General features: G+C 48.6%; 13 protein-coding genes across 13 annotated transcripts; 7 read left to right on the top strand and 6 right to left on the bottom strand.

Annotated features, from left to right (window-relative positions):
* Window positions 1-414: 414 nt before the first annotated feature.
* cpdS (uncharacterized protein) lies at window positions 415-2734 on the top strand. Its single transcript, XM_077804916.1, has 5 exons — window positions 415-927; window positions 977-1122; window positions 1174-1594; window positions 1653-2378; window positions 2429-2734. The coding sequence occupies exons 1-5, from the start codon at window positions 753-755 to the stop codon at window positions 2524-2526; spliced, it is 1566 nt and encodes a 521-aa protein (XP_077661052.1). The 5' UTR covers window positions 415-752; the 3' UTR covers window positions 2527-2734.
* Window positions 2735-2789: 55 nt separating this feature from the next.
* On the top strand, window positions 2790-4248 carry AFUA_6G00320 (uncharacterized protein; the record flags this gene model as incomplete). The annotated part of the gene is made up of 1 exon (XM_726430.2): window positions 2790-4248. Exon 1 carries the CDS (start codon window positions 2860-2862, stop codon window positions 4246-4248), a length of 1389 nt encoding a protein of 462 aa, XP_731523.1. The 5' UTR covers window positions 2790-2859.
* A 56-nt stretch (window positions 4249-4304) lies between these two features.
* Window positions 4305-5224, bottom strand: AFUA_6G00330 (uncharacterized protein; the record flags this gene model as incomplete). The annotated part of the gene is made up of 2 exons (XM_726429.3): window positions 4835-5224; window positions 4305-4799 (listed from the first exon to the last, which is right to left on the bottom strand). Exons 1-2 carry the CDS (start codon window positions 5138-5140, stop codon window positions 4305-4307), a joined length of 801 nt encoding a protein of 266 aa, XP_731522.2. The 5' UTR covers window positions 5141-5224.
* An 88-nt stretch (window positions 5225-5312) lies between these two features.
* Window positions 5313-5909, bottom strand: AFUA_6G00340 (uncharacterized protein; the record flags this gene model as incomplete). The annotated part of the gene is made up of 1 exon (XM_726428.2): window positions 5313-5909. One exon carries the CDS (start codon window positions 5907-5909, stop codon window positions 5313-5315), a length of 597 nt encoding a protein of 198 aa, XP_731521.2.
* Window positions 5910-6147: 238 nt separating this feature from the next.
* AFUA_6G00350 (uncharacterized protein) lies at window positions 6148-6499 on the bottom strand (the record flags this gene model as incomplete). Its single annotated transcript, XM_726427.1, has 2 exons — window positions 6148-6265; window positions 6345-6499. The coding sequence occupies 2 exons, from the start codon at window positions 6497-6499 to the stop codon at window positions 6148-6150; spliced, it is 273 nt and encodes a 90-aa protein (XP_731520.1).
* A 107-nt stretch (window positions 6500-6606) lies between these two features.
* On the top strand, window positions 6607-10190 carry AFUA_6G00360 (DUF453 domain protein). The gene has a single exon (XM_726426.3). It carries the CDS (start codon window positions 8218-8220, stop codon window positions 9448-9450), a length of 1233 nt encoding a protein of 410 aa, XP_731519.2. The 5' UTR covers window positions 6607-8217; the 3' UTR covers window positions 9451-10190.
* A 399-nt stretch (window positions 10191-10589) lies between these two features.
* On the bottom strand, window positions 10590-12014 carry AFUA_6G00370 (aminotransferase-like domain-containing protein; the record flags this gene model as incomplete). The annotated part of the gene is made up of 3 exons (XM_726425.1): window positions 10590-11049; window positions 11111-11502; window positions 11550-12014. 3 exons carry the CDS (start codon window positions 12012-12014, stop codon window positions 10590-10592), a joined length of 1317 nt encoding a protein of 438 aa, XP_731518.1.
* A 167-nt stretch (window positions 12015-12181) lies between these two features.
* AFUA_6G00380 (uncharacterized protein) lies at window positions 12182-12369 on the top strand (the record flags this gene model as incomplete). The annotated part of the gene is given in 2 exon segments (XM_077804917.1): window positions 12182-12239; window positions 12254-12369. 2 exon segments carry the CDS (start codon window positions 12182-12184, stop codon window positions 12367-12369), a joined length of 174 nt encoding a protein of 57 aa, XP_077661053.1.
* Window positions 12370-12406: 37 nt separating this feature from the next.
* AFUA_6G00390 (putative aminotransferase) lies at window positions 12407-13669 on the top strand (the record flags this gene model as incomplete). Its single annotated transcript, XM_726423.1, has 2 exons — window positions 12407-12885; window positions 12952-13669. 2 exons carry the CDS (start codon window positions 12407-12409, stop codon window positions 13667-13669), a joined length of 1197 nt encoding a protein of 398 aa, XP_731516.1.
* A 162-nt stretch (window positions 13670-13831) lies between these two features.
* On the bottom strand, window positions 13832-15264 carry AFUA_6G00400 (transcription factor domain-containing protein; the record flags this gene model as incomplete). The annotated part of the gene is made up of 1 exon (XM_726422.2): window positions 13832-15264. Exon 1 carries the CDS (start codon window positions 14969-14971, stop codon window positions 13832-13834), a length of 1140 nt encoding a protein of 379 aa, XP_731515.1. The 5' UTR covers window positions 14972-15264.
* A 637-nt stretch (window positions 15265-15901) lies between these two features.
* On the bottom strand, window positions 15902-19457 carry AFUA_6G00412 (putative amino acid permease; the record flags this gene model as incomplete). Its single annotated transcript, XM_001481388.2, has 8 exons — window positions 18355-19457; window positions 17454-18278; window positions 17336-17406; window positions 17162-17275; window positions 16645-17108; window positions 16557-16580; window positions 16168-16493; window positions 15902-16117 (listed from the first exon to the last, which is right to left on the bottom strand). Exons 2-8 carry the CDS (start codon window positions 17574-17576, stop codon window positions 15902-15904), a joined length of 1338 nt encoding a protein of 445 aa, XP_001481438.1. The 5' UTR covers window positions 17577-18278; window positions 18355-19457.
* Window positions 19458-20594: 1137 nt separating this feature from the next.
* On the top strand, window positions 20595-21765 carry AFUA_6G00430 (IgE-binding protein). The gene is made up of 2 exons (XM_726419.2): window positions 20595-21176; window positions 21233-21765. The coding sequence occupies exons 1-2, from the start codon at window positions 20919-20921 to the stop codon at window positions 21575-21577; spliced, it is 603 nt and encodes a 200-aa protein (XP_731512.1). The 5' UTR covers window positions 20595-20918; the 3' UTR covers window positions 21578-21765.
* A 170-nt stretch (window positions 21766-21935) lies between these two features.
* Window positions 21936-23973, top strand: AFUA_6G00440 (cation diffusion facilitator family transporter). Its single transcript, XM_077804918.1, has 4 exons — window positions 21936-22321; window positions 22374-22424; window positions 22480-23288; window positions 23340-23973. Exons 1-4 carry the CDS (start codon window positions 22017-22019, stop codon window positions 23738-23740), a joined length of 1566 nt encoding a protein of 521 aa, XP_077661054.1. The 5' UTR covers window positions 21936-22016; the 3' UTR covers window positions 23741-23973.
* Window positions 23974-26127: the final 2154 nt, after the last annotated feature.

Consider the following 26127-nt stretch of genomic DNA (forward strand, 5'->3'; position numbering starts at 1 on the left):
CCGATGTCTCCATCTGATTGGTTGATCGGTATAGGCAGCAACAAATCCCTCCTGAATCAGACGGAGGCCTCAGGCCAGATGGAACAACCAGGAACCAAAAATATAAGTGCAGAGTATTGCTCACGTGATGCAAATATATCTCGCGAACGAGTGGTGCCTCATGTTCCGGTCAGGGAAAAAGGTCAATAATGTGGGCTCGAATGTCCAGTCCTTGATCGACGACCAGGGACTGCTTCCAGCTGGACGGCTATCAGACCAGCTATGCCGTAATGTGAGCACATTAACCTCTATAATCATCCATTCAGTGTATCCTGAGCATCACCGCTGCTTTGTAATCCATTTTAGTCCACTGTGCAGAGAAATATATATCATTCCCTGCATCGAAGACCGTATTCCATTGGTTCAATATCATGCAATAATCAATCCCACTCTCAGGTCTGTCGAGAAGTCGGACGTCCGGCGGAGGGCAGTGGGTAAGCACAGGAATATGGGTCCATACACAGTATCAGATGTAACATTAAGAAGACTCGTAAACCCTTTTTTGACGGTATGACCATTTCAGGATCGGCTCACCTAGTCACACAGTGAAGATCGTTATCTATTGTACAAGCTTCCCAAGCGGGGCGAAGCTTTTCTCCACATTTTCTTGGAGTCGTGCACCTCAATAGGGTAGGGATGCGAATGTTGCTCCAAAATATAAAGCATGCACCTTCCCCAAGAGTAACTGCTGTTGGTTTGTCAATCACGCCAGAATGCATTTCGCAGTCATTGTCATCACCCTGCTCGTGGCGAGCTCCGCTGTGGCTCTGGAAAATCCGCATCGTAAAGCAGTCAGACCAATCAAGCTAGATCATGGCCATCTCAAGCCCCGGGCTGTCACTGTTGCCGATGATGGAGGCTATAAGTATCTGAATAAGCAGACGCAGCGTGTGTTTAATCTACCTACCAGTCAGTCACCTGGTCTAATGATTGTTAGGATTTCTGGTAAATGGCACCGGGATTCCCGAGGTGGACTTCGACGTGGGTGAATCTTATGCCGGTACCCTTCCCAACACGCCAGCTGGGAATTCCAGCCTATTCTTCTGGTTCTTCCCCTCTCAGAACCCCAAAGCGCATGACGAGGTAGATGCAGATTCAGTATGAAAATTAGTGCACCTGACTGACAGTCGGTAGATCACTATCTGGTTGAATGGAGGCCCTGGATGTAGTTCGCTCGACGGATTGCTGCAGGAAAATGGCCCTTTTCTCTGGCAGTCGGGTACCTACAAGCCCATCCGCAATCCATACTCGTGGACTAACCTGACCAACATGGTCTATGTGGATCAACCGGCCGGAACTGGCTTCTCCCCGGGGCCGTCCACCGTCAACAATGAGGAGGATGTTGCAAGGCAGTTTAAGAGCTGGTTCAAGCACTTCGTGGATACTTTTAATCTGCATGGTCGCAAGGTGTATATCACTGGAGAAAGCTATGCTGGGCAGTATATTCCCTACATCGCCTCGGCCATGCTGGACGAGAAGGATAAAAAGTACTTCAATGTGAAGGGCATCCAAATCAACGATCCGTCCATCAACGACGATTCTGTGATGATTTATGGTATGGGCATCTTCCATGATATCTGTTCATTATTCTTCAGGGCTAACATGTCGAGTAGCACCCGCTGTCAGCCATCTGAACCAGTACCTGAACGTCTTCTCTCTCAATGACACTTTCGTTAAGCATATCAATAAACGCGCTGAGGAATGCGGATACAACAAGTTTTTAGACGAGGCTATTACCTACCCACCCCCAAAGGAATTTCCTGTAGCCCCCGACCCATCCAAGAACAACTGCGCCCTTTGGGATGATATCGTTGAGGCGGCCTACTACGTCAACCCTTGCTTCAACTTCTACCATCTCACCGACTTCTGTCCGTACCTATGGGATGAGATGGGCTTCCCCTCGTTGGCTGGAGGTCCTAATAATTATTTCAATCGCTCGGATGTCCAAAAAGCCCTTCACGTCCCTCCAACGGACTACTCCGTCTGTGGGGAGACCACGATCTTCGCCAAAGGCGATCAATCGGTCCCCAGCGCCCTTGGCCCTCTCCCTAGTGTGATTGAGCGTACCAACAACGTTCTTATCGGACATGGATGGCTCGACTATCTGCTATTCGTGAACGGATCTCTCGCGACGATTCAAAATATGACGTGGAACGGCGCGCAGGGCTTTCAGCACCCGCCGGTAGAACCCCTTTACGTTCCATATCATTATGGCCTTGCAGAGCTTGTGACATCTACTGCGCCGAATCCCTACACCTTAAACGCGGGGGCTGGGTATTTGGGTACCGCGCACACTGAGCGCGGCCTGACCTTCTCAACAGTCTACATGGCTGGCCACGGTAAGGAGAATCATTTGTACCTTCATGTTTCGTTCTGACCGCCGCAATAGAAATCCCGCAGTACACGCCTGGAGCAGCTTACCGTCAATTGGAATTCCTGCTCGGCCGTATTGACAACCTGTCGTCGCCAGGAAGCTATACTGCATAGGAACGCGGATGTCATCAACAATTCCCTATGCTGATGATTAAAGTGGAGGATCAACGAGACGCCAGATGGCGTGTTCCTGTCAAAATACATAAAGTTTAGGATCTGTTAGAGTACCTTAGATCAAGAGTACCTTAGATCATGGAACGTTTAGGAAGAAGTATACCATAATGGTTGATGTCATTGAACCGAGTCCATCCCCACACCCGGGAAAAGTCTCCACATGTTGAAAATAACTGCCGACCTCTTTGGAGTACATGCCTATGGAAAGCTGGAAATACAATGAATTCTTGAGCATGCATTATTTTCTGCTGGCTCTTTGTACAGCGTTTTAGAATGAGTACACGTGATCCTCTTTTCATCGCCCAGGAAGCCGTCTGTTTCTATCCCATTAGCACCATTTATGATTCTTGCCCGCGTTATCTCTTCTACGCTCTTCTTCTCGCCAGCTGTGTGACACGGTGGACAGGATGGCTGGCTGACGTCTTTCTGGGTGCTGCAGCAACATACGCAGGAGTCGCCGCCATCCAGGCGTTCATTCTTGTTTCCAGTCCCTCGTCGCCTGCGGACCCCGGTCCAGTAACCATCCCCTATCTCCCCAAGAATACCAGCCTCTGGGATAGATTCCCTCAACTCATCACTGGGAGAGAAAATGTGATAGTCCGGCCAGCCGCTGTGGAGCTGGATGCCGACGCAGTCAGTGCTATTGTAATCACGGGCTATCTTGTGTTTCTGCCCTTGCAATGCTGGTCCCGTGTTCTCTCGCAAGAGCGCATCCGAGTTATCCTCTTCTACCTCTGGAATATCTTGATGTTTGCAGGTTCTATTTGCGCGTTGATTTACTCGAGTACTGCAAAAAACACACCAACCCAATCCATGTTTTGCTATCCTGACCTGCCTCCATTCGACGAATCATCGAGCGACGGATGGCAAGCATCGTGGAGAACATCCACTTGGAACAATAGTGTCTGGAGCATATTCTCCAATGTCACACTCTGGGGCCAACTCGGTGACATCTGCTTCAACCCTTGTTTCAACTCCAGTCAGATCCTTCGCCAGCAGACGTCTTTGGAGGTGTGGGTTGCGACCAGTCGCTCAGAACTGGACCATCCACACTCGTTCTGGAACAAGTTTATTTATTCACGGCGTTACATATATAGTCTTCTTGGCGTCACTGTCATTCTCAACATCATCCTGCTTGTGTCAAGATTCTTTCCCTACCGTTCTCGAATCCCGTCCGTGCAGATGGTGGTCGTTTGGCGAGAGCGAAAGGCCATATGGACAAGCTTCCGGGAGGGATTCTGTCTGTTGAAGGAACTTGCATGCCAGAATGATATCCCTTCGCGCAAGATCTCTACTTGGCACCGGTGTCGATCCATCTTAAGCAGGCGCTTTGCCAAAGAATGCCTCCGTCTATTAGCTGACTCACTCATTCTCATTGGACTGCTACTGAGCATCATCATCAGTCCGTTGACACTAGTTGCGTTTGTCGTCTGGATTGAATGGTACATTCACAATGATGGACCGTCCCAAGAGAATCCCCAGCAAGTTGGACAGTGGTCGTCCCTGGTTTCCATTGGGCTGTTGCTCATTTCAGCATTGATCCTGAGATGGAAGTATCGCGTTGCCTCAAGCCAGGAATTGGATGAGGAAATATATGCACTCAGAGAGCGCTTGGCAGATGTGGAGGGCAGAAGGTTGTTGCGTGCAGAGGCTAGTCATTAAGGTAGTGACACCCTCTAGTGTTCATCTCAGCACTTGGGTTTTGTCTGTCTCCGCGGTCACCAGGTGTTGTCCAAGTCGGTTCCATATCTGCCCCGAATTCGGGACCTGGAGTTTGGAGACTGTCGTGAAATTGCCCTTCCAACCACTCGATCTGATATTGGCGCTGCCGTTGTGAAAGCAGCTGTAGCTGTTATCAAATTGACGAGGCGGGTGGGGTCACCTTGAAAAATCGGCAATTGCTTCATGGTTCTCTTGCTGCGCATCGGATTTGTACACAGAATCTTCACTGCTGGGCTCAGCGAGGTGTCCCGAACAATGTCGTGGAAGCAGTCCATTACGGTCTTCAAATCTGGCAGCGTTCTCGGGTTATCAAAGAGAGAGATGGTATCGATGACGCAGTAGACGGCAGTCTGCGCGGAAAACTGTGCTATAAGATGGTACAGCGAATCGCATAAACTCGATAAGTCGTAGTTTTCGAGCCCTTCAACGAAGCCCCAATCGTCGATAAAGCCGAGATCACAGCGCTTCATGTCCAACAGCCTCACCAGCAACTGCATTGCAAGAAAGCGAACCAGTCCATTTGGACCGTACCAGGAGTCTTTAGGCAAGAAGTGCTGGCCACGGAATGGAAAACGACGACATCCTCCGGATGTGCAGTGACCATACTGGTAACCAAGGTGGCACACAGTACAGACAAAGGGGTTGTCTTGGGCATGCCGGGGTCGTCGATGTTTGCATCGACGAGAATAAGATCGGATTCAAGACAGTTTAGCCATGTCAGAACTCGGCTGTTTCTCAACATTGATTCTTGCACCTGGCCCTGAGTCTCTGTATTCAGCTTGCCCTTGTACGAAAGGCACTTTTGCAGGTCATTGTTCGGTTGTTGGAGCATTTGTCTTAGGTCTGCTAGTTCGCAATTGTCGGAAATCGGCTAACCCTGTGAGAATATAGAGGAGCTGATCATCCTTGATGAGCTGTCTGGATTTGCGGGTGTAGCGAATCTCGCCGCAGCCTTTCAATCTCGATTCGCTGTCCTATTGTTCCCCACGGTCAGTGACATGGCCTCAAAACAAGGTAAATTCCGCCCTACTCTTGGATTCCAGCAAGATTTGGAGGACTTCATTTCTTGTTATAACCTGATCATCCCCTTGCATGTTCTGTCTATTGTTCTCCCTTGCAGCGATATTCTGTATATCTGCCCTAATTTGATGGAGTAAGTTGTAGAGAGCATCATAGCCCCTTTTGTAGTCCTTATCCCGTTCATCCTGCTTCTCATCGAACACTCTAAGGCTCTCATTTGTCTCCAGAATACTGCGATTCATGACAGGCAGTCTCATTGCCATTGACTGAGTCAGAAGTCCTGTACCTTCAATAACATTATTCCGTACCTGATCGATCACGCGCTCGAATTCCTCCAGAGCCTCTTCCAGCTTGCCCAGAATCATATCAGGATCTGGCGGTGGCGTTCGATGCCTGAACCTGGGAGCAGTGGCCAGTTTCTGTCTCCACGAGGTCTTTTCTTTAGAGGTCAGTAAGATCATATCCTCGATGCACTCCACGATAGACCGGATCAAATGGTCCGCAGAAACGCAGATCTCCTGGTTACTCCGAAAGCTTCTCTTTGCCGGATCGGCTCGAGTAAGTGCTTCTCGGATAGCCATGAACGTTCTCTCAATCTTTCGTCGCCTCTCTCCACAGATTTTTCGGCTGGCTAAAACAACTTTAGCAAGTGGACGTTGACGAGGCTGCAAGACATACTTTGAAAACCACTGCCAAACCAGTCTTGACGACTGCTAACCCATACTCATTTGGAATGAGGGCAACCCATGGATCCAGAGTATCTTTGGTATCGCCTACATGGTACCATAGAGAATGCCAGAACGTCTTATGGCGGTCCGGCTATCGAGCCTCAGTATTTGCGACCTCGTTGGCTAGCTCCTCAAGCTGGTTTGCGTCTGCCTGGAACTGCAAGCCCAAGTTCTCGGGCAGGTAGCGTTTCAGAAGCTCTTCAAGCGACCTGTGCGAGTACGTTAGCCTTTTCGTTCCAACCTGTATGACACTGACGATAACAAATTCTCTTCATGATTGACACTCACTTGTGAAAGTTCGGCGGCACAAATTGGCGCTCATCATCGTCATATCTCGACGTCCCCGCCATTGCAATATGCATATCATGGCCTTCAGTGCTGACAAAAGCGGCAGCGTGTGCGGCTAACCTGCTCCCGACAGGAGCTCCTGCCCTCGGCGTCATGGCCGAAACTTCAAGTTGAGTTGACTATGGGTGACTGTTCAAACGGTGGTCTGGAGGGTACGGAGCCATTATTATATAGATACGTGGAGAACGTGGTCCTCATTGTAATCGTGACCTCGCCGAAACTGACCTGTTCAGGCTGATGTGGGCTGGGGCGATTGACGCGCCGTCATCTAAACAGCTGCAGGATGCATTTCAGCTCGTTTCATATCACAACCAGCGGCTACGGCAGCGGCAATCTACGCCAATGGTAGCTTCAAAATAACCTGTCAGCCTCGCGCATTTACACTAGTAAAAATCAGCTCCCCTTTTAGCGCGCCACATGCTGCCCATCAACCTGCACAGCTGACCTACAGATCTAGGCGGCTAACAGGATTCTGTGACAAAGGAGTGAGCTAGACGCGAATTCACCTTCATATTGACGCAAGCCTATGGTTATGCATGCGGTTTCCCTGCCGTAAGATATCAACTTCCAATTGGAAAAGATGGCCATAGCGGACGCACCAGGCAGGGAACTCTCCCCAAGGCCCCAGAGACTGTTGCAAAGGCGCGCGACGCAAAGGATTTTGGCCGATGACTTGAATTTTGAGGAAGACGAGCAGATAAAGAAAGAATGACAGGAGAAATGGGAGAAGAAACGCCAACGAATGCCGTAGAAGGTAGAAGTCCAAACCCTGGACTATCATCACTTCAAAACCGGCAGCCTCTCGAAGATAGGCTGGCTATCATCGAGGTCCTCCAAGGCCACCACAGCATATACAACGAAATGTGGCATGAAAACAACCGTCGTCGGTAGGGACTTATAGTTCCCGAAACACTGGTCGAGCTGGAGAATGAGTGAACATGGATCCAGAGGGTCTGAATACAGTCGCCTGAGCTCCTCCTCCTGCTTTCCCGACTGACCGATCATGGAGACCTATGGCCCAAGCGAAGCCCCCGCGTCTTCTTCCGGCCTTTTACAGCATCGTACTACTATGTTCCGCTGATGAAAGGATGTCTAGCCCTCTGGAGTCACACTGGGGTGACCTTGTCGATGAATCACATCAAGACCCGATCGACGCGACACAATGGACAGCCAATTTACATTCCTCCAGCCCCAAAGGCATTTCCGACCCGGAGGACGAGAGCTTTCGAATCAGAACGCCGGCTGACTCGGTCATTGGCCCTATCGCAGATTCCGCGACCGCGCTGCGCCACGTTCGCTTGTTCGTCGACTTCATGGACATTGAGACTATCCCCTTGTGGAAGCGAGCTGCCGGCACGACGCAGCGAAAGATCGCTTTTGCGGACCTGTGGATATCATGAGCCCGGCGAACTGCTCTATATGCCTCACACTCGGAAACAACCCAAGATCAAATCTGACCGAACCCCTTCCCATGTCGCAGAATACCTGGCGGCTGCACACAATCAGCCGCGACCAGTTCCAGGAATTGTATAACTGCGATTTGGTCTAATTAGAAAATCGAAACTTCCATATACGACCCTAGATGTCTGTAACCCATCGGCAGTTACACGATACGGGAAAGTGCCGAGATCGGAGGATTCCCGCCATATCAACTTGAACTTCTCTTTCTCACCGCGGTCCTCTTCTCGCAACCTCCACTAGTTATTTGCGACAGCCATCGAAGGGGGATCTTGCTCGATTACTCATTTTCGTCCTTTTTCAATAAACTTCTACTCCATTTGACGGGTGTTGAACAGCCCTCTGCATGTGATCTATGATGGTGTCTAGACCCCTCAGATGGCTACTTCATCCCTCTCCACTACGCAGCCAGAATGTAAGAGTACATCGACAATTCATATCTAGCACAGCTCCATTTTCCAAAAAGCAAAACAGCATTCCAGCAGCATATTACCGTGGGGGGACATCGCGTGCCATCTTCTTCCGAAAAGAGGATCTACCGTCGGAGCAACAACAGTGGGATGACATCTTCCGTGGTACCATCGGAAGTCCCGATCCATATGGACGCCAGCTAGACGGGATGGGGGGCGGCATCTCCAGTCTGTCCAAGGTGTGCGTGGTCAGCAAATCCGACCGGCCGGATGCTGATGTTGAGTACACCTTTGTTTCGCTCGGGGTGAAGAACATGGATGTGGATTATTCCAGCAACTGTGGGAACATGATTAGTGCGGTTGGGCCATATGCAGTCGATACTGGTCTGTTCCCCGTGGCTGACGACGCTGACGTTGTATCTGTCCGAATATTCAATACCAACACGGGAAAGATCATCCGATCGACGTTCCCTGTAGTGGACGGGGAGGCGGCAGCAGCTGGAGGTTTTGCTATCGATGGCGTGGCCAGTACTGGCGCTCGAATACGACTCGATTTCATTGACCCTGCCGGCTCAAGGACGGGCAAATTGCTACCAACTGGGAAGAGTGTCGATTGCTTTGACGACATTCCCGCATCATGTGTCGATGTGGGCAATCCATGTGTTTTCGTGCGTGCTTCTGACTTGGGGGTACCAGGAAATCTGGCGCCAGATAAGATCGATGCGCATCCTACTCTACTCTCACAGTTGGATTCGATCCGTCGGCAAGCTGGGGTGAAGATGGGACTGGCTGGAACAACAAAAGAAGTGCCTGGGAGTGTTCCCAAGATCTGCCTCGTTTCATCTCCGTCAGATGCTTATACATCGGGAATGATGCAGACGCCAAAGGATGTCGATCTGGTGGTTCGCGCTCTCTCAGTCGGCCAGCCGCATAAAGCCGTTCCCATCACCGTCGCTTTGGCTCTTGCGACGGCCGCTAGGGTGTCCGGCACTGTTGTGGCCGACGTGGTAAGCGACAAACCAGTAGATCCTGCTGGCATTACTCTAGGCCATGCCAGTGGCAAACTGCTAGTCGGCGCAGACTTTGACCCTACCGGTCATGTAAGCTGTGCGACGGTCTATCGAACTGCGCGCCGGATTATGGAGGGGCGTGTCTTTTGGAAAGGTGTTTCTACTTGACCTTGGAATACATGATTAGAGTATGGAGTTGCCCGCCTGGGTTGGCAACTTGCACGTTGTCAGGTGATGTATATACAGTTATAAACCAGATGTGCAACTAGTCAGATTCTTCTGTGCTATACCATTGCAAAACTCATGAATGGAGTTTCTTTTTTCTCACACATTCTCTGCGCAAAGTAGACTCTATCCACTGAGTTAGTCCTGGCCCCCAGGGAAGCATTAGGCTGATGAGGCACAAAGCCTGCCCTATAGATGACAAGATCAATTAAAGAGACTACATTTATCTATTCGGTGATACCATGCCCTTTCGGTATTGAAGCACGAATACTATGTACTGATTCATGCGACAGCCACCCAGCGCACCTTACTTCTCCCTGCAATTACCATTCCATCATCGGGTGGGCAGGGGATGAGCCATACCACTGCGACAGCTTCTACAACGGGAGGTGTTCGAGAAGTTATGCCGTTCTATGCTGTGGTCTACTTAATCGAGCCTGGTATCAAGAAACGATGCGCATCCTGTGAAAGCCATCCATCCGGCCTCGTGGTGTCGTAGCCTCCCAGCTTATTTCCGGTTTATTGCACCGGATCGGCCGCAAGTGGACGCCAACTTTCTAGAAAAGGCATTTCTTATACAGTAGTGGGCCAAAATGACGATAGCAATGAGGTTTTGAATAACCTGGGGGTTTCCGAGACACGATCGCTCCATCTATTTATGGGCTGCCACGAGAAATTCATTCCCCGAATTCAATTCAAGCTGGCTAGACCGAAACTCGACGCGGAGCCTGACTGTGAGCTATATTCAGACACCATGGGTGGGATATTGGAGCAAATCTCGGTATGCTTATGACTCCCGCTCGCTGACTTGCATGCAGCACTCGTTAAAGACAATGTTGTATTCCCTGATGTTTAAGAACTAATATTCTCAGACACAGCACTACAAGTCTATAGAGGAGCTCCGCAGCTATTGGCTGCTCGCCTTCTATGACTTAAAATATATAGCCATCATTCTTTGAGTGAGGTGGGAGGGCGACGACTGCATTGGCAGCATCGTTGCGCATAGCTTCTGATCAACATTGTGGGCCAAATGAACCATAATACAGATGGAGATCACCAATCTGTTAGCAGGATTTAACTTTTCAGCTCTTGACTTCATTGACCATCCTGATTAGCACCCTTTCCAACCGCCGGACTCCCTCGGTCAAATCAGTTTCGTCTTCCCAAGCAAAGCAAAGCCTCAAACATTCATGTTGAAATGAATATTGACCACCAGGGACGACAAAAATGTCACCATTGCCGACGATCAGATTCTCCTCCCGCAATGCTCTCTCGGTGACATTGTGAGCAGTGAGCGGCCAGGGTAACCTCACCCAGACAAAAACGCCTCCAGCATGCAATGGGTCACTTGGATTTGCATGTATCTCGACTCCAAGAGGGGACAATGTCTCCTTGACCGCCGATACCATAATGGAGTGTCGGCGGGAGTACGCGGGGATTAACACCTCCCTGATATGCTTCGTGACAGAACCATCTTGTAGCATTTCATCAATGAAGGTCGACATGAGCTGGGATGGAGGGCCGCCTGACACTGTAGAGCCTCTATGTGATAGTGATTCCCGTTTAGCAAAGACGACAGTCATAGTCGGTAGGCAGAACTTACACTTGTGACAAGCCATAAACTAATTGGGGCTCTCCCTCGGCCCATCCAACGCGGCAGCCAGGGGCAACGATCTTGCTAAATGTCCCATTACTGACGACGTTGCCGAAACTATCCCGTGGTCCACCATCAAGCGTGCGATCTAAATCCAGGACGCGAGGGAGCATGGAACTCCATGTACTTTCATTATTTGAAGAATGAGGGGCAGGCCAGTGTAGAAAGTCATAGACGTCGTCGCAGATTACTAGACCATTGAGTCTGCGAGCTAAACGGACGAGAGCCTCTCGCCTCCTAAGAGACATGGTGACGCCCGTGGGATTGGAAAAATTCGGAACGCAGTAAATGACGTGGTTGAATATCTTCCTGTAGCGTTCATCCCGCTTGTACTTCGCTCTCTATTGGAAGTTAGCCTTAGATCATTGGCTTAAAGGTGTATCTTCACCTGAACCCTATCCGCAATTGCCTCGTCATTAGCGAGAGCATGTTCAAGAAACTTCACATCCATCCCCTCCTCATCCTCAGGAACAGCCCTTAACCGGCCGTGAAACCCTGCATCCTCAAAGATCCTGAATGCAAGATGATAAGTCGCCTGTGGCATCCATATGCACCTTGTTTGCGATGGATCAGTAAAAACTTGCAGAATATTCGACAAGTTCTGGCTCGCTCCTCCAGTTACGCAGATGCGATCCGCTTGAATCGGCTGAGAGGGTTTGTAGTATGCCGTCAACCACTCGGCAAGGTGAGTCCTGAGTGGAAAGTGACCTTCATCCGGCCCATAGTCCAAGCCGGTTACTGTGACCTCGGGCTTCGACAAGGCTGATACCGCAGCATCACTTAGGCGCTGGACGGGAAGAAGCGCCGTGGCGGGCGACCCTTTCAGTAAATTGATACAAGGTGTTGAAGACATCAGTGATCAATGAAAAAGGTAGAACTTATTGAACACGAAGATTGACAACGGCCATGACGAATTTATACACTGAGGACGGAGTTGGGGCTGGCGCTCGCTTCCGTGGGGATACAGGATTTCCGTTTTGGGTAATCAAGGCGATTCAACCAATCACGGCATGCCAAGCAATGGAGCCGACGGAAGGGACCAAAACCAGAGGGTTCTCCATATGTCCTTGGGACCATTGTAGTTGCTTATAGATATCGAATCTTCTTCCTACTTCTCTTCAACCTTCTTCTTCATCCAGAGTCAGTTGGAACCGAAGATTCTGAACAAGACAGCAACACAATGGGACACATCAAAGACTTTGCTGTAGAAAAGGCAAGTGAATCAATGTCAGGCCGCAGGAGCTGATGGCTGACTTTTCACAGTGGATGGACGCGCATGAGACATGGGCAACTCATAATCTCGCTGAAACCTGCTGCGCTTCCATCTCACTCGACGATCTTTTGGCTTTCGCAGGGAACAAGGACAGAGCTACCCTTGTCGACTTCTCTCAGAAGCAGACGTATGGACCAATCCGGGGCAGTGATGCCTTGCGCTCAAACATCGCCCACTTGTATCGCAGCGACCGATGTGAGCCGCTGTCGAAAGACAACATTCTTGTAACGAATGGCGCTATCCACGCCAACTTCCTGGCTCTATATGCAAATGTTGCTCGGGGTGACCATGTCATCTGCCACTATCCCACCTACCAACAGCTCTACTCCGTCCCCGAGTCCTTCGGCGCGGAGGTCAGCCTTTGGAGAGCAGATGGCCAGAATGGATGGCAGGTCAGCTTGAACGACCTGAGATCGCTAATCAGACCGAATACCAAAGTCATCATCATCAAGTGAGCACTCTAGCAGTCACTAAGTTACTCCGACGGAAAGTGAATGTGGACCTGACAAAGTCATAGCAATCCTCAGAATCCAACTGGGGCTGTCCTGAGCCGTGAAGTGCTGCAGGAGATTGTAGATATTGCGCGCCAGCATGGTATCATCATCCATAGTGATGAGGTGTACCGGCCGCTTTTCCATTCCCTGGAAAACGGGCAGGACGAGCCGCCTTCAATACTTTCCTTCAATTATGAGAAGACTGTTGCCACGAGCTCAGTGACCAAGGCTTTCAGTTTGGCCGGGATTCGAGTAGGCTGGATTGCATCCAGAAGCCGGGAAATCATAGAGCAGTGCGCGACAGCTCGCGACTACACGTTGATTTCGGTCAGTCAGGTCGATGACCGGATTGCTACATGCGCATTGTCAGAGCCAACTGTGAGTAATATCCTCAAGCGTAACCTCGATCTTGCAAGAGGCAATCTCGATCTGCTCGATGGCTTTGTGAGGGAATTCGCCTGGGCTACGAGATGGAACCGACCACATGGGGGCACCACAGCGTTCATCAAGTTTGTGAATAAGGACAACCTTGCGATTGATGATGTGGAGTTCTGCACACGCTTGCAAAAGGAGTTTGGAGTGATGTTTGTTCCAGGCAGCAGGTGCTTCGGAGAAGACACAAACTTCAAGGGGTATGTCCGCATCGGCTATGTATGCGAACGTCAGGTCTTGATTGATGGTCTGGAAGCGCTGCGGAAATTCATGGCCGATGCCTATCACTCTCTGCCAGTGGCTGTTTGAGGAGCAGTGAAAGAGATAGACACAACTGCCAACCTGGAGCACAACAGAAATGACAAATCTATGCACTTGCGTTTAGTAGGGAAATCATCACAATATCACAGGAAAGGAGATCTGTTGTCCATGATTTACCAGTGAAAAAATAAGATGAAGTATAAAGTGCGTTCAAAAGAGAACTAGTTCCAGCCCAGACTGTGCAAAGTAGACGTCCCAGCGCGAGGATGCGCCTGACTCCCAATAACGAGCAAGAGCGTCCCTTGCTCTAGTAAAGTTCCCCAGGCCCATTGTCTGCATATTCGCCATCCTTGTTTGGATAGCCTGACGTTCTTGAAGATCATCGGTCTCACAACCGGCGCTAAAAATAGGCCACAGGATGAGGGCATTGGCAGGAGAGAATGGTTTGATGGCCTGAACGTTGTAGAGAATGGCCGTAACCTGCGCCCTGACCTTGGGATGACTCTTTGGTAGCAGTTCGACCCGGCGATAGAGATGTAAAAGTGCGGAGTGGATAAAGGCGAGGTGTGTATTGTGCAGTTCGGATGCGAGTACTTGATCATGAAAGGCGAGCGTGGCAGCCGACGGGACCTGGTTGGCAATGGAGAGTATTCTCGTCTCCAGATCCTGCGCATCATGCGTCAATTCCTCGGAAAGGGCAGAGGATGGTTCAGTATAGGTTTCGAATATTGACTGCTCATGCACGTTCCGCCGCGCCAACTGTCCGATTCGCGCCAGCAAAGGCATTAGCTGAGTTGAGTAGCCACAGATCTCATCAACGTGGCCATTGCCGCAATTGGGGTTCCGAGTCAGGTTCCAGTACTGCCCATCGTTGACACATCCTTCATGTGTGCCTGAGAGACCCGCCAGGATGTCGAGAGCAGCGAACCACTTGAGAAGACACAGAAAAAACGGGTCAGGATCACCGTCAGCTGTCTTATGCCTCGCAAGCAAGGCCGTGAGTAATTGCGTTACCCCAGACAAATGGACCTTCCAAGTTCGAGCATTGCCATTACACACATCATTGGTACATAATACCATCGCTGTCATGGCGGTTTCAGGCCTGAGAGTCTCGGTAGGATCAGCCAGTGCAGCACGAAGACCCGCAACTGCGAGGTTGGTAAATTTCAATACTGTCAGTTGATGAGCGGAAGGCTTCTGGACAAGCCGAGCGTAATGACTGCACGAGGCTGCGAGAAGTGCGTGCAGAAGATGCGGCGTCTCCATCGCAGTGGCCACCAAAGTCTGGCCAAAGACAGGCGGGGCAAGAGGGAAAAGAACCCGAATTGTCTGAGTAACAAAGTGATGCATGAGAAAGTGAGAGTCTGGACATGTCAGACATGCCAAAGGATTGAGCGATGCTCGGAGTGGTATGACGCTCCTTTTGGCTGGTGATGGGTTTCTCGGCTTGCCACGCACTGGAGATGATTTCCTACAGTGACTCCGAACAGCAACAAAGCTGGAGTCATACCTACACTCTTTAGGGAATCGGATGCATCTAGAGCACACTGGCCTCCGGAGGTCACACTATTATTGTAGATGAGCCAAACCAGCCATTTGAGGAGAGTCACATGGACATACTTTCACTTTTTTGCGTCGGCATTCGGAGCAGCCGTCGCGCCTGCGAGGCGCACGGAGGTTCTGAGGGTCGTTATCGGGACTTCTACCAGCCATCAAAGGACATGATGATGGATTACGGATGGTTGTCGCTGGGAGAACTCGAGAGACGGCGGCCCACAGAGAGCGGAGCACGTGTCTAGGAGACGAGACTTGATGCCTCAGGCAGTGACAACCAATCTCTCTCTCCGACACTCCACGCTCGTTAGTATTGTTTTACAAATACTCGGCGGCTCTTTACTTAATAGCCAGGATTACCGACCGACTCTTATCATCAAGCCGGAGCTCGAGTACATAGAGTAACACCAGGGCGCGATTGATCTTGGATCGATTCTCTACGCTTCTCCATCAACCTGTGGAGGCAGGCATAAAATTCCATAGTTCATACTTGGACTGCGGATCATCATCCGGCCATCATATTCACTCTTGTCACCGGCCCTTTATATACCCTTTTCGCATGTAATTGGTAATACACCAGAGAGAGCAGAATGACGCCTCCGAATATCACGACGCTCCAATTCATCGTTGTTGGATCGACCTTCTCGATTAGAGGGAAGAGGCTAAAGACCCATATGATGATCAGAACCAGAATAGAGACGGTGTCGACAAAGGGAGTGAATCTCCCTATGCTCCAGCGGGCGGGAGGCAGAGGCTGATTGCGCCATCGACGCAGGCGAACGCAGGCGATGGAGATGATGTATGAGGAATGGAGAGCTGCCGTGCCAGAGACATGATGGCATTGAAAGCCACGGACGATCCAATATTGATCAGGGAAAGAAGAGAGACAATGGCCAAGCTCATGCATAACGCATTCAAAGGGACGATGAAAGTCGGGTTAACCTGCGAGTAGTCATCAACGCCATCCACCACTCACTGAGGAAAACACCGACCGTTGACAAAAAATTCGAGAATGGAAGCCCCTTGTCTCGTGCAAAAGCATAGACCTGGCGAGATGTGGTGGCAACGTTGCTGATGGCTGCGCAGAACTGCATGGCCATGATGACCACAGTCATCCCAGTAGCGGCTCTGACGGATCCTGTCGAGTTGAGGAAGACTTGGATGAATGCGAAACCTGTCTGGGATTCCAGCACATGGTCAATATCCCCAACGCAGAAGGCGAGGGTAATGATCATGACAAAGCCTGTAGATCCGTTGAGGATAAGTGTCCAGATCATGCCAAGGGGGAGGACTCGTGATGCGTCACGGATCTCTTCAGCTAATTCATCACATCAGATGTCTATCATCTATTATCATCTGTGGAAGGTCGGAATACACCTACACATGTGGACTGCTGAGTCAGGGCCTTTGAATTGTACTTATCGTCAGCAGATGACACACTTCGCGTGTCTTGGGATACTTGAACGCACCGATCAAGGCATAAATCGATCCGACCAACCCAACCAGACAAGCCAGACCGTTATTTCCCCAGCCGCCTCGATCTTGGATGGGTCCAAAGACTTCTGATGCGGTCGGTCTCGGCGAAAGCACCCAAAGAGGAATCAAAATGCCAAAGAACCCAAAGCAATGGATAACCAAGATAATGCCCTCAATCAAGGGCAGTTTCTGCGCCAGCAAGGTGTTGAACAACAACGCAACCAGCGCTACTGCAATGACCAGTAGTGTGACATGCCATGGCTTATAGACGTAGGTATCAGGGTAATTGATGGCGACCACTCCAACCATCATGTTGGCGACTGTATAGCAACATCCGGCAATTCCAGTGTGCCATCCAAGCACACAGAACCAGCCGGTTATGTAGCTCAATATGCACTGGCAACTGGGAGGTGCAAATTCGGATACCCAGTGATATTGGCCACCGGATGTTGGAGCCCTATTAGACCTTAGCAGTGCGCCCGTGGAAAGGAGATCATTGCAAGGGAATACATGGATGCCATTTCAGCCATGGAGAGAATGACAAAGGTGAAACCGGCGACACCACCTAAATAAGTGTATATCATGCCTCCCTTGCCGCCATTGATCAAGCCATTGGATGCACCACTATTTCGATCAGTTTTCCTCCGCATCTCACGTTTCAGAGCTGACGGGGGAGAAACAGACAAGAGAACTGCTTCCCAGGTGCACATCAACACCGCCGTAAACCCAAGAACTGACAGAAATCGGAAATTGCGCTACTCGTATTTAGCCAATACTCCGTGCTGTTGATGTTGTCCCATACATTCAATTCCTGCTGCCTTCCCACTCGCCGCATATCTTTACGATCTTGCGCTGTTCCCATCTTTGTAGACATCCCATCTTCATGGGCAGTGGTATTGACCACTGACTTAATTTTCACCAACATCCTGACTCGATAGGCAACCAATTTGACACTAGTCGACCAACAAACAAAAGAATCGCGAATTGTAGTTGTGGATGTTGAAAAGAGAGAATAGAAAACAAGTGTCGGTGCAGAATTGATTGACCACCATAGTGCAGAAGTTCTCCCGGCAGTCAATTGTGCTAAGGAACGGTATAGTGCTCGTCATCCTATCAAGCTGGCCCTTGCAGGGGTCATGCTTGTGTTTTCTCCCGTCCTAGACATCTTATTGCACACAATGACCATCTAATATATGTGATACAAAGCTAGCTAACGGTTGGTTGAACCTGGCCTGGTCTCCGCGACGGTGTTGCGACGGCTCCTCGAACGCAAGAGTGGAGTGTGAGGGAAGAGATGGAGATGCGACCAATAGGAGGCTGATCTATATCACCCGGATAGAGAACAAGACAGATCGATTTGTCTATATCTTCCCTTATAGATTGGTCTTTTCACGAGAGTCCTTCCTTTGCAGGACACGCGAACCTTAGTTCTTCAATTGTGACTCTCTGACCATGGGAAGGGCCCCTTGTAGATCGACCTCAACATCCGTTCGCTCACGGAAGCGGAACTTTCGATAAAGAGGAGCAGCGGCTTGGTGCGCATCCACATAAGCAGGAACCCCTTCTTCACCAGACCGATCACAGCCCCATTGGATCAGCATAGATCCAGCGCCCTGTCGTCGGTAATCTGGGTGAGTACCTGCATGTCAACGTCTAACCTAAGAAGTCAAAGTTTGTCAACAGAGCCGGAGTCAACCACCTACAATAGAACTGCTTTTCTCCGGAGAACTTATTCTGCTTGTTTTCAGGCATCTTGAACAGCTCATCGCAAGCCTGATGATTGGATTCCTTATACTAGGGAGGAAACTGCGGTCCACTTTGCTGCTGATCCAGATCCTATTTGGCATATGTGACTATAAGACCAGGCGAAGCGACATCCACCACCTTGAGATACCTTCTGTGTGGGTTATGTAGTATATTCTGCTGATGTACTTTATTCCACCACTGCTGGACTCCTGGTGTATCTGGAAACATCTTCAGATTCTGCGAGATGGGTGATATACCAGAGCTCAGTATTTGCCGAAATGTCACCCGGCTCGACGAGCTTGATTTCCAAGGTGGACATTGTGCGATGCATGGTGTCTTCGGTGTTCTTGGTTTCCCCGTGGCTCCAGTATCTCCAATGGAAGCGTGAAAATTCAGCGGGAGGCAGGGGTATAACTCAAGGAACTGTCAGCGCGTATGTAGATGGCCATGGCTGAAATGGATGGTCCAGATGGTATCAATGTATTCAGGCATCCATTTGTATCTATGACTTTATGCGCGAGTGAATTTTGCACGCGCTGTCGACAACCGCTGAAGGACAACAATGAAGCATCTGCCCGAGAGTTTTGTCAGGTGGCTGTGGAACATCTATATGCATGGAATTTTGGCACTAGTAGAAACGTGTCCTCAATCAGACCGTGTTGCAGAAATTCAGACTGCACAATCACAAACACTGATGTCTGCGACTAATCCAGCAAGACCCATGAACACATCTAACATGCCAGTCTGGCTGATGCCCGGGTCACCACACCCACTGAGTTTGCTATCGAGCTGGGATACCAAAAAATCAATGGATCTACTCACTCGGCGGGCGAGTTCCACGCATGCTGGTGAGTGTGACTAATGTCGATCTATGCGTACAGACAATGCAGAAGACCAGCTGTCTGGAAAGTCTGAAAAGGCCCAACTAATCCAGAGACACTCCAGTCCAACAATCACCAAATGCCTCGATGTCTAGCATCATCCGGGACTGAATACCAAGGACACTGATCTTTTGGCTTCTGTTCCCTTGTAAGCATCACTACCGGACACAGCCCAAATTTGAGCAGACCAGATGGTTTCCGATTGTATCCAGGTTGGCCCGCAACACTTAAGTCTTCCACTTGTAAACTCTCCGAATCCGATTACCCCGTTGAGTGGACTGACCTCCTGTGGAGGCGCTGTGAACAGCTGCTCCATGCATGTATGAGGTCCATGAATAGTACCCTGGGTGAAACATTGAAGCAAGGATAGCCTTCATGCGGGCAACTATAGAGGTGGTTCGACATTGCGACAAGGCAAGGGTCACCATGGTCTGATCTCTGCGTCTCAACACGCCATTGTCTTTCGACGGGGCCAGGACCCAGAGAAGACCGATCCTAACTGCACAGTCGAAATGACCTTCATTTCGTGGTGATTGGCCAGGTCCCACCCGTTGCGGCTGTTGCCGACGGAGAAGCCCCATCGATGTGAATATTACTATTCTTGCCACTCTGTTATAAATCGTTGGTAAGGTGAATAGTGATCATTATCATGAAAGTAGTAATCCGGTAGGCATATAAGGTGGAATATCAGCTGGTTATGAAAGGCCACTGTGAGAATACCGCCACATTGATGGCTCTGTCATCTTCGACGGAAGTACAGATCAGTATGTTCTTCGTCACTTCGGTTCTCAACCTTTGCGTTAGGATCATGAGTCAAGTGCTTGGCAGCAAACCGGGGATATATGGGGGCCACTCGAAGAGAAACCTGTCTTACTCCAATCTGCTCCATAAAGACTAAGTTCGTGTTATTATTATTGTTAACTACGACTCACAACGGACCTGTCTCCCCTGGTCACCTGAATAATAAAAAGCTGCAGATCTGCAAGATGATGTCGACCTGAAACATATCAGCCAATCAGATTGTCATTTGGCATAACCGAGGCTATATATAGGGGTGTTAGTGAGGATCATTTCTTGTCTAGGTGTAGATAAGTTGCGGGGATGTGGGTAAATTCGGATTCCATTGGAGGATTAAAGCATGAAGCCATCACGGACAGAGTAACACTTGACCAATCACCTGCTAATCTATCACTTTTCCCAGGAAGACTGAAGAATGGACGTGGGAGCAAGAGACACCCATGGCGAGAGAACCACCTTTGGAATCATTATATCCAACGTCAAAAGCTCCGAGTGAAGGCTATCTAGCAGCAGAGGCAGAACGATTACCAAACTTGTATGTCTCCTTGTGGGTCCATTAGTACTAGTGTGTAGCTCAGGACCTCAATCTACAGTACTAGACTGAGAGTACTCCGTAGATAGCGGTTGAAGCACTTCAAACCAGCAGATGCTTGTCTCACTTAGGTTACATCGACTAAAGGGCATCAGTATTCTGGAGGCCCTCGTACTGAATCTCTGTCATAGTATAAAGACAGCATCCCCCCATCCAAACCTCCCGTTTCTCATCCTCATCCCAACATCTCTATTCTTTCTACGTCCCTAAAACTCCAGGGTCTAAAATCCTCACCCGCATTACATTCATCATGAAGCTCTCTACTATCGCCTCTGTCGGCTCCCTCGTCGTTGGAACCCACAGCCTGCCGGCTGCCCCGGCCAGTGACAATGGTCCCTTTCAAGTCATGGCCCTCCGCTCCGCCTCTCCCATCCACTTTCTCGGCATGACTGCTTCCAGAAATAGCTTTTGGCTGGGTGGTGAGACCGCAACCTACTGCCCTGACGTCGTCAAGCAGCAGGGGGCCTGCCCCGAAGGCACTCAAACTGTTCTTTATACCAACGCCTTGGTGAGTCTTCATCTCTCTACCATGGTATTGCTACGAACCTTGTTAACCTTTCATAGGATGTTATGGTCCCCGGTGGCCAGCAAATCTACGTTGACCCATCTGGTGCCGTCAAGTTCACCACCGCTCACTCCGCCAGCATGCCCCCTGGCTCCACCGTCGAGGGTTTCTCCTACACTTCCGGTGACCCATTAGGCCACTGGAACTTCAGCGGCCAGGGCGCCACCGGCTTCATGGCTTGCCCTACTGAGGGCGATGCTCCTGCTCCCTACCAGGTCTTTGCTGCCATCAGCTCTGCGACCGTTCCCACTGGCAATGTCGCCGACTGCCTCGGATTCGATGCGGCCGCTATTGCCTGGACTCCATCTCAGGGGCAGACTGCAGCCGCTTGGCAGTACACGTAGGGCTGGGACAACATCTGTATACTTTATGTAAACAATCAATGGCCTAAGTTATTGTTGAACGGATGGGTCTCACATTGAGAAGGGAGGGTGTCCTGTACATACTTGCATCATGGATATATATATCTTACTTCATAGCCTTCATTGAGCCATCAAAGCCATACAACCAATCTCAAGAATTCATATCCGGCCTTTTTATAGATGTATATTCACAGAATCTGGCACTATTAGTCACTATTAGTTCTCCCTAAGAAGTGAATTGCCCAAGGTCAAGGCACGAGTAGATTTGACATTGGGCCAAGGATATCGTCACGTGGCGCGCAGACCCGTGACGTCAACGGAGGAAACACCATCCTCGACAATCAAATCAACAACTCCCGGATATCATCTTGTTCATGATTTCTGAAGATTGTAACTCGATAATGGGAAGCTGGAATCAGCAATGATTCACAATGTATACAACGCGGCATCTCCATTGTCGCCTTCACAGTCTCCCACCACCTCCGAAGCCTGGACCCCGGCTCGGAGACCCAGCCTCGAACCTGAACGGGAGATCCTATCAACACGGGGCCATAGCCTCCCAAAACTACTTCGCGAGCGATCGCTTTCACTCCCGCCTGCTACTGCTCGGGATGAGTACGTCATTGAGCATGGAGATGGGGCGCCGTTCCGGAATAGACGTGAAAGTCTTCCAGTCTCTCTCAGAGGAATGGTCTTGATCGGAGCAAGTAATCCGATGTACCAATGGTACGAGACCTCTCGTCTTGGGAATGTGTCATGTCGTTAACTGGCAGGTCAGGCATCGCTATTATAAAAGTCCCGAGGAGCTGAAAAGCATGAAGAAACACCTGTATGTCTTCGTTCGAAGACCCTCAGCAGCGTTCGGCCTAAACTGACACGCGTAGGCGGAAATACTACCAACGCACCAATGAGCTCGTGTCACAGTATCTATACATCGATCAACTGCTGGACTCATCGCTGCCACACCAATTGATAGATGAATACAGTCATGACCACGATATAGTCGCCCACCTCTGGACCAGGGGCCGAGAGCAGAATGGTGAGGGTCCACCTGCAGACACCTCAAGCCGGAAGATCAAAAGGACTCCACGTAACCTATACCGTATTCCAAACGAACGGTCACCGTTGCTACAGCCAACGATCGAGGAGGACACCCCGTTTCCCGAAATCCCTTCCCCCCATGCTGCTGAGCATGTCCACAGCGGCGATCGCATTGTCACCGTCGCCATCTATATCAACTTGCTCGCCAATGTGTTTTTGTTGGGTGCCAAAATTGCCGTCATGAGTTTGACGAGTTCCATGTCCGTGTTGGCCAGTTTGGTGGACGGCGCATTAGACTTTCTGAGTACGGTTATCGTGTGGACGACAACCAAGCTTGCGCAGCGTCAGGACCGGTACCGATACCCCATCAGTCGACGGCGGCTGGAGCCTCTCAGTATCCTAGTGTTTGCGGTAGTGATGGCGACCTCGTTTGTGCAGGTGGCCATCACCTCGTTGGGGCGGCTGCTAGGCCCAGACCACAAACTGGTGCAACTCTCGCTACCAGCAATCTTCATGATGGCTAGCACTGTTGTGGTAAAACTTCTCTGTTGGTTTTGGTGCCGATTGATCAAGAATACTGGTGTTCAGGCCCTAGCGCAGGACGCCATGACGGACGTGATCTTCAACTTTTTCAGTATTCTCTTCCCATTGGGTGAGTCGTATATCTCTAGATGTGGCCGACGCGAGCTGACAGATAAATCAGTGGGCTTTTTTGCCAATTGGTGGTTCTTGGACCCGCTTGGTGGTCTCCTGCTCTCCGTCTACATCATCTGGAACTGGAGCGGGACCGCCGCCACGCATATCCGCCATCTCACCGGCGCCGCTGCCTCACCCACTGATCACAGCGTCCTCCTGTACATGACCATGCGGTTCTCTAAAATCATCACCAAAATCCAAGATTTGAAGGCCTATTACGCGGGGGATCACCTCAATGTCGAAGTGGACATTGTTGTAGATGAGCGGACGAGCTTGCGCGATGCTCATGACGTCGGTGAGAGCTTACAGTACATGCTGGAAAGCGTGCCGACTGTCGACCGTGCGTTTGTGCATCTGGATTATGACCCGTGGAATATCCCAAGCCATATGAATCAATTGGAAGCATAGTCCGTGTATTCGGGAGACTGCACATATCTTCAGCTCTATGACCGGTACAATTTGTACATACATTATCTGATCCAATAGCTGGTATGTGGGCACCATTGGTGATACGGTAGACAACACCAAACAGTCAATCACTTATTAGATGCATTAGGTAGAGAAACGACATATGGGTCCAGTCGCGTTCAGGTATGAAGGGGTCTACATCAATCTAAGCAGGCGATGAACTTTACAGGCAGTAGATACTGTTCGGGTATGGTCCTATCCGTGACTAGCCCACCCACACTGCTTCCCGCTGTGGGTGAGCTACACTGTAATTACTAATTTCACTATAATCACTAATTTTTAGTATTTTAACCTTTTAAAGCTATTCCCACCACCTAACATGCCTAAATCTATTAAATTTAATAAATCTAACCTTAAGGCCTGCGAAGCTGCTTAGGCCTAAAATAAACTAAATATCTCTAAGATTATGCGTGAATATGGTGTTCCTTATTTAATACTATATAATTATATTAAAAAGGGCAGATAGGCTTATATAGCTTAGAAATTAGTAAATAAAGTACTTAATAGGTACTAGGAGGAAGCCTTAATACAGTAGATAGTCTAGATATAAGATTATAATATGCTAGTAATACCTAAGCTACTAGAAGAGTTTATAAATTAGTTACTTTAATATACTAGTAAAGCTAGATAGGTTAGTAGGGTATAGGTATATTACTTTAAAAAATAACTCCTAGAATACTTTAATCTATGCCCTGTGAAGTAAAAGATAAAGGAATTAAAGTATATTAAGGCTAAGGATACTAGTTTACTAGTGAATTAGTATAATCAGCTTACTAATATAGTTAAAGATATACTACTATAATTAGTATATAACTTTAATAAATATAGCTTCTGACCTAGTAAAGGTAAGGTAAGGAATATAATTAGATTAAAAGATTCTTACCTTAATCTTACTAAATCTAAGAAGGATAAGAATATAATAACTATTAAATATATTACTGTAGATAGTTAGTAGATAGATTTATAGTTTATCTTTAAAGGCAAGCTCCTACTCTTTTAGACTATTCTTTTCTAACCTTTCTTACTTCCTAAAGGTAATAGGATCTTTATAGAATGTTAATTTAATAAGAGCGAGGCCCTACTACTAAATATAATAATAGCTATGCAAGTTAATGGCTAGATATTAGATAAACTAGCCTATTAATAGCTTTAAAGCTTTATTAAGGCAATAAATAAGTGTATAAAGAGAGGAGAGAAATAAATACTTATATTTAATAGTTATGGCTCCTATCTTACTATTAATTTCTTATAGACATATAAAGATAATAGGGTTATTCCCTTTAGATTCCTTTCTTATATAATACACCTTTACTAGCTACTAGATGGCAAGCTATTCTTAAACTATAAGTAACACTTCTAATATATAAATAATAAGCTATCTTACTAGGCTAGTAAGCTAGTAGGGAAGTCAGAATTCTTATAGATAATTAGACCTATATAAGAGAAAGCCTTTAACTAATAAATTATCTATAAGGCCTTTAAAGATTATAGTATCTAGCCTATTAATAGTAGTAAGATAGTTAATAATCTTACTATCTAGGCATAGGAATAAATTCTAGATATTTACACACCTAATCTTAATGCATGCCTTAGAGGGACACCCTCTCTACTACCTATCTCCTCATCTAGTATGGATATCACCCCTCTAAGGATAATTTAGGCCCTTAAGAAGAATTAGGCAAAGCTATCTAAGTATAAAGATCTACTTATACTAAAGCTACAGCAGAATCTTAAATAGATATTTAAATATAATTAAATTACTACTAAGCATCTAGCTATAGTAAATAAAATAATTAATTAAATCAGGGCTATACAAGCCCCCCTATAGTACTAATATACTAAGTAATATATTAAGCCACTCAGTCAGGATGGTATACTAAAAGTATGTAATATAAATTAATTAATTACTTTAAGGAAGGCCAAAGATGCTGCTATATAAGAGAGGTATTTATAAAGATAGTAGGAGAAAGTATATAGTAAACCCCCACCACCAGCACCTATATAAGAGAATTTAGTATTAAATAGATCAGCAGGGGCAGCAGATGAAAATAGTGATGTTTTTTTCTTAGATAGTCAGCTAATGTGTTGAGAATAGCTTCAAAATATCGAAAATTAGTGATTACAGTGTAGCTCACCCACAGCGGGAAGCGGTGTGGGTGGGCTAGTCACGGATAAGGCACGACTCAAGCATTCCGGGCATTGTTGGTCCGCATGCCAGTATGGAAATCTGGACGTGAGGAATGTGGAGAATATATCCAGCTCATGACGGACAGGACTTCTATCTTCCATTTCTATCAACCACGTGTCCAATGACAGGTGTTGACAGC

Source organism: Aspergillus fumigatus, chromosome 6 (assembly GCF_000002655.1).
Source record: "Aspergillus fumigatus Af293 chromosome 6, whole genome shotgun sequence".
In the NCBI taxonomy this organism is placed as follows: Eukaryota; Fungi; Ascomycota; class Eurotiomycetes; order Eurotiales; family Aspergillaceae; genus Aspergillus; species Aspergillus fumigatus.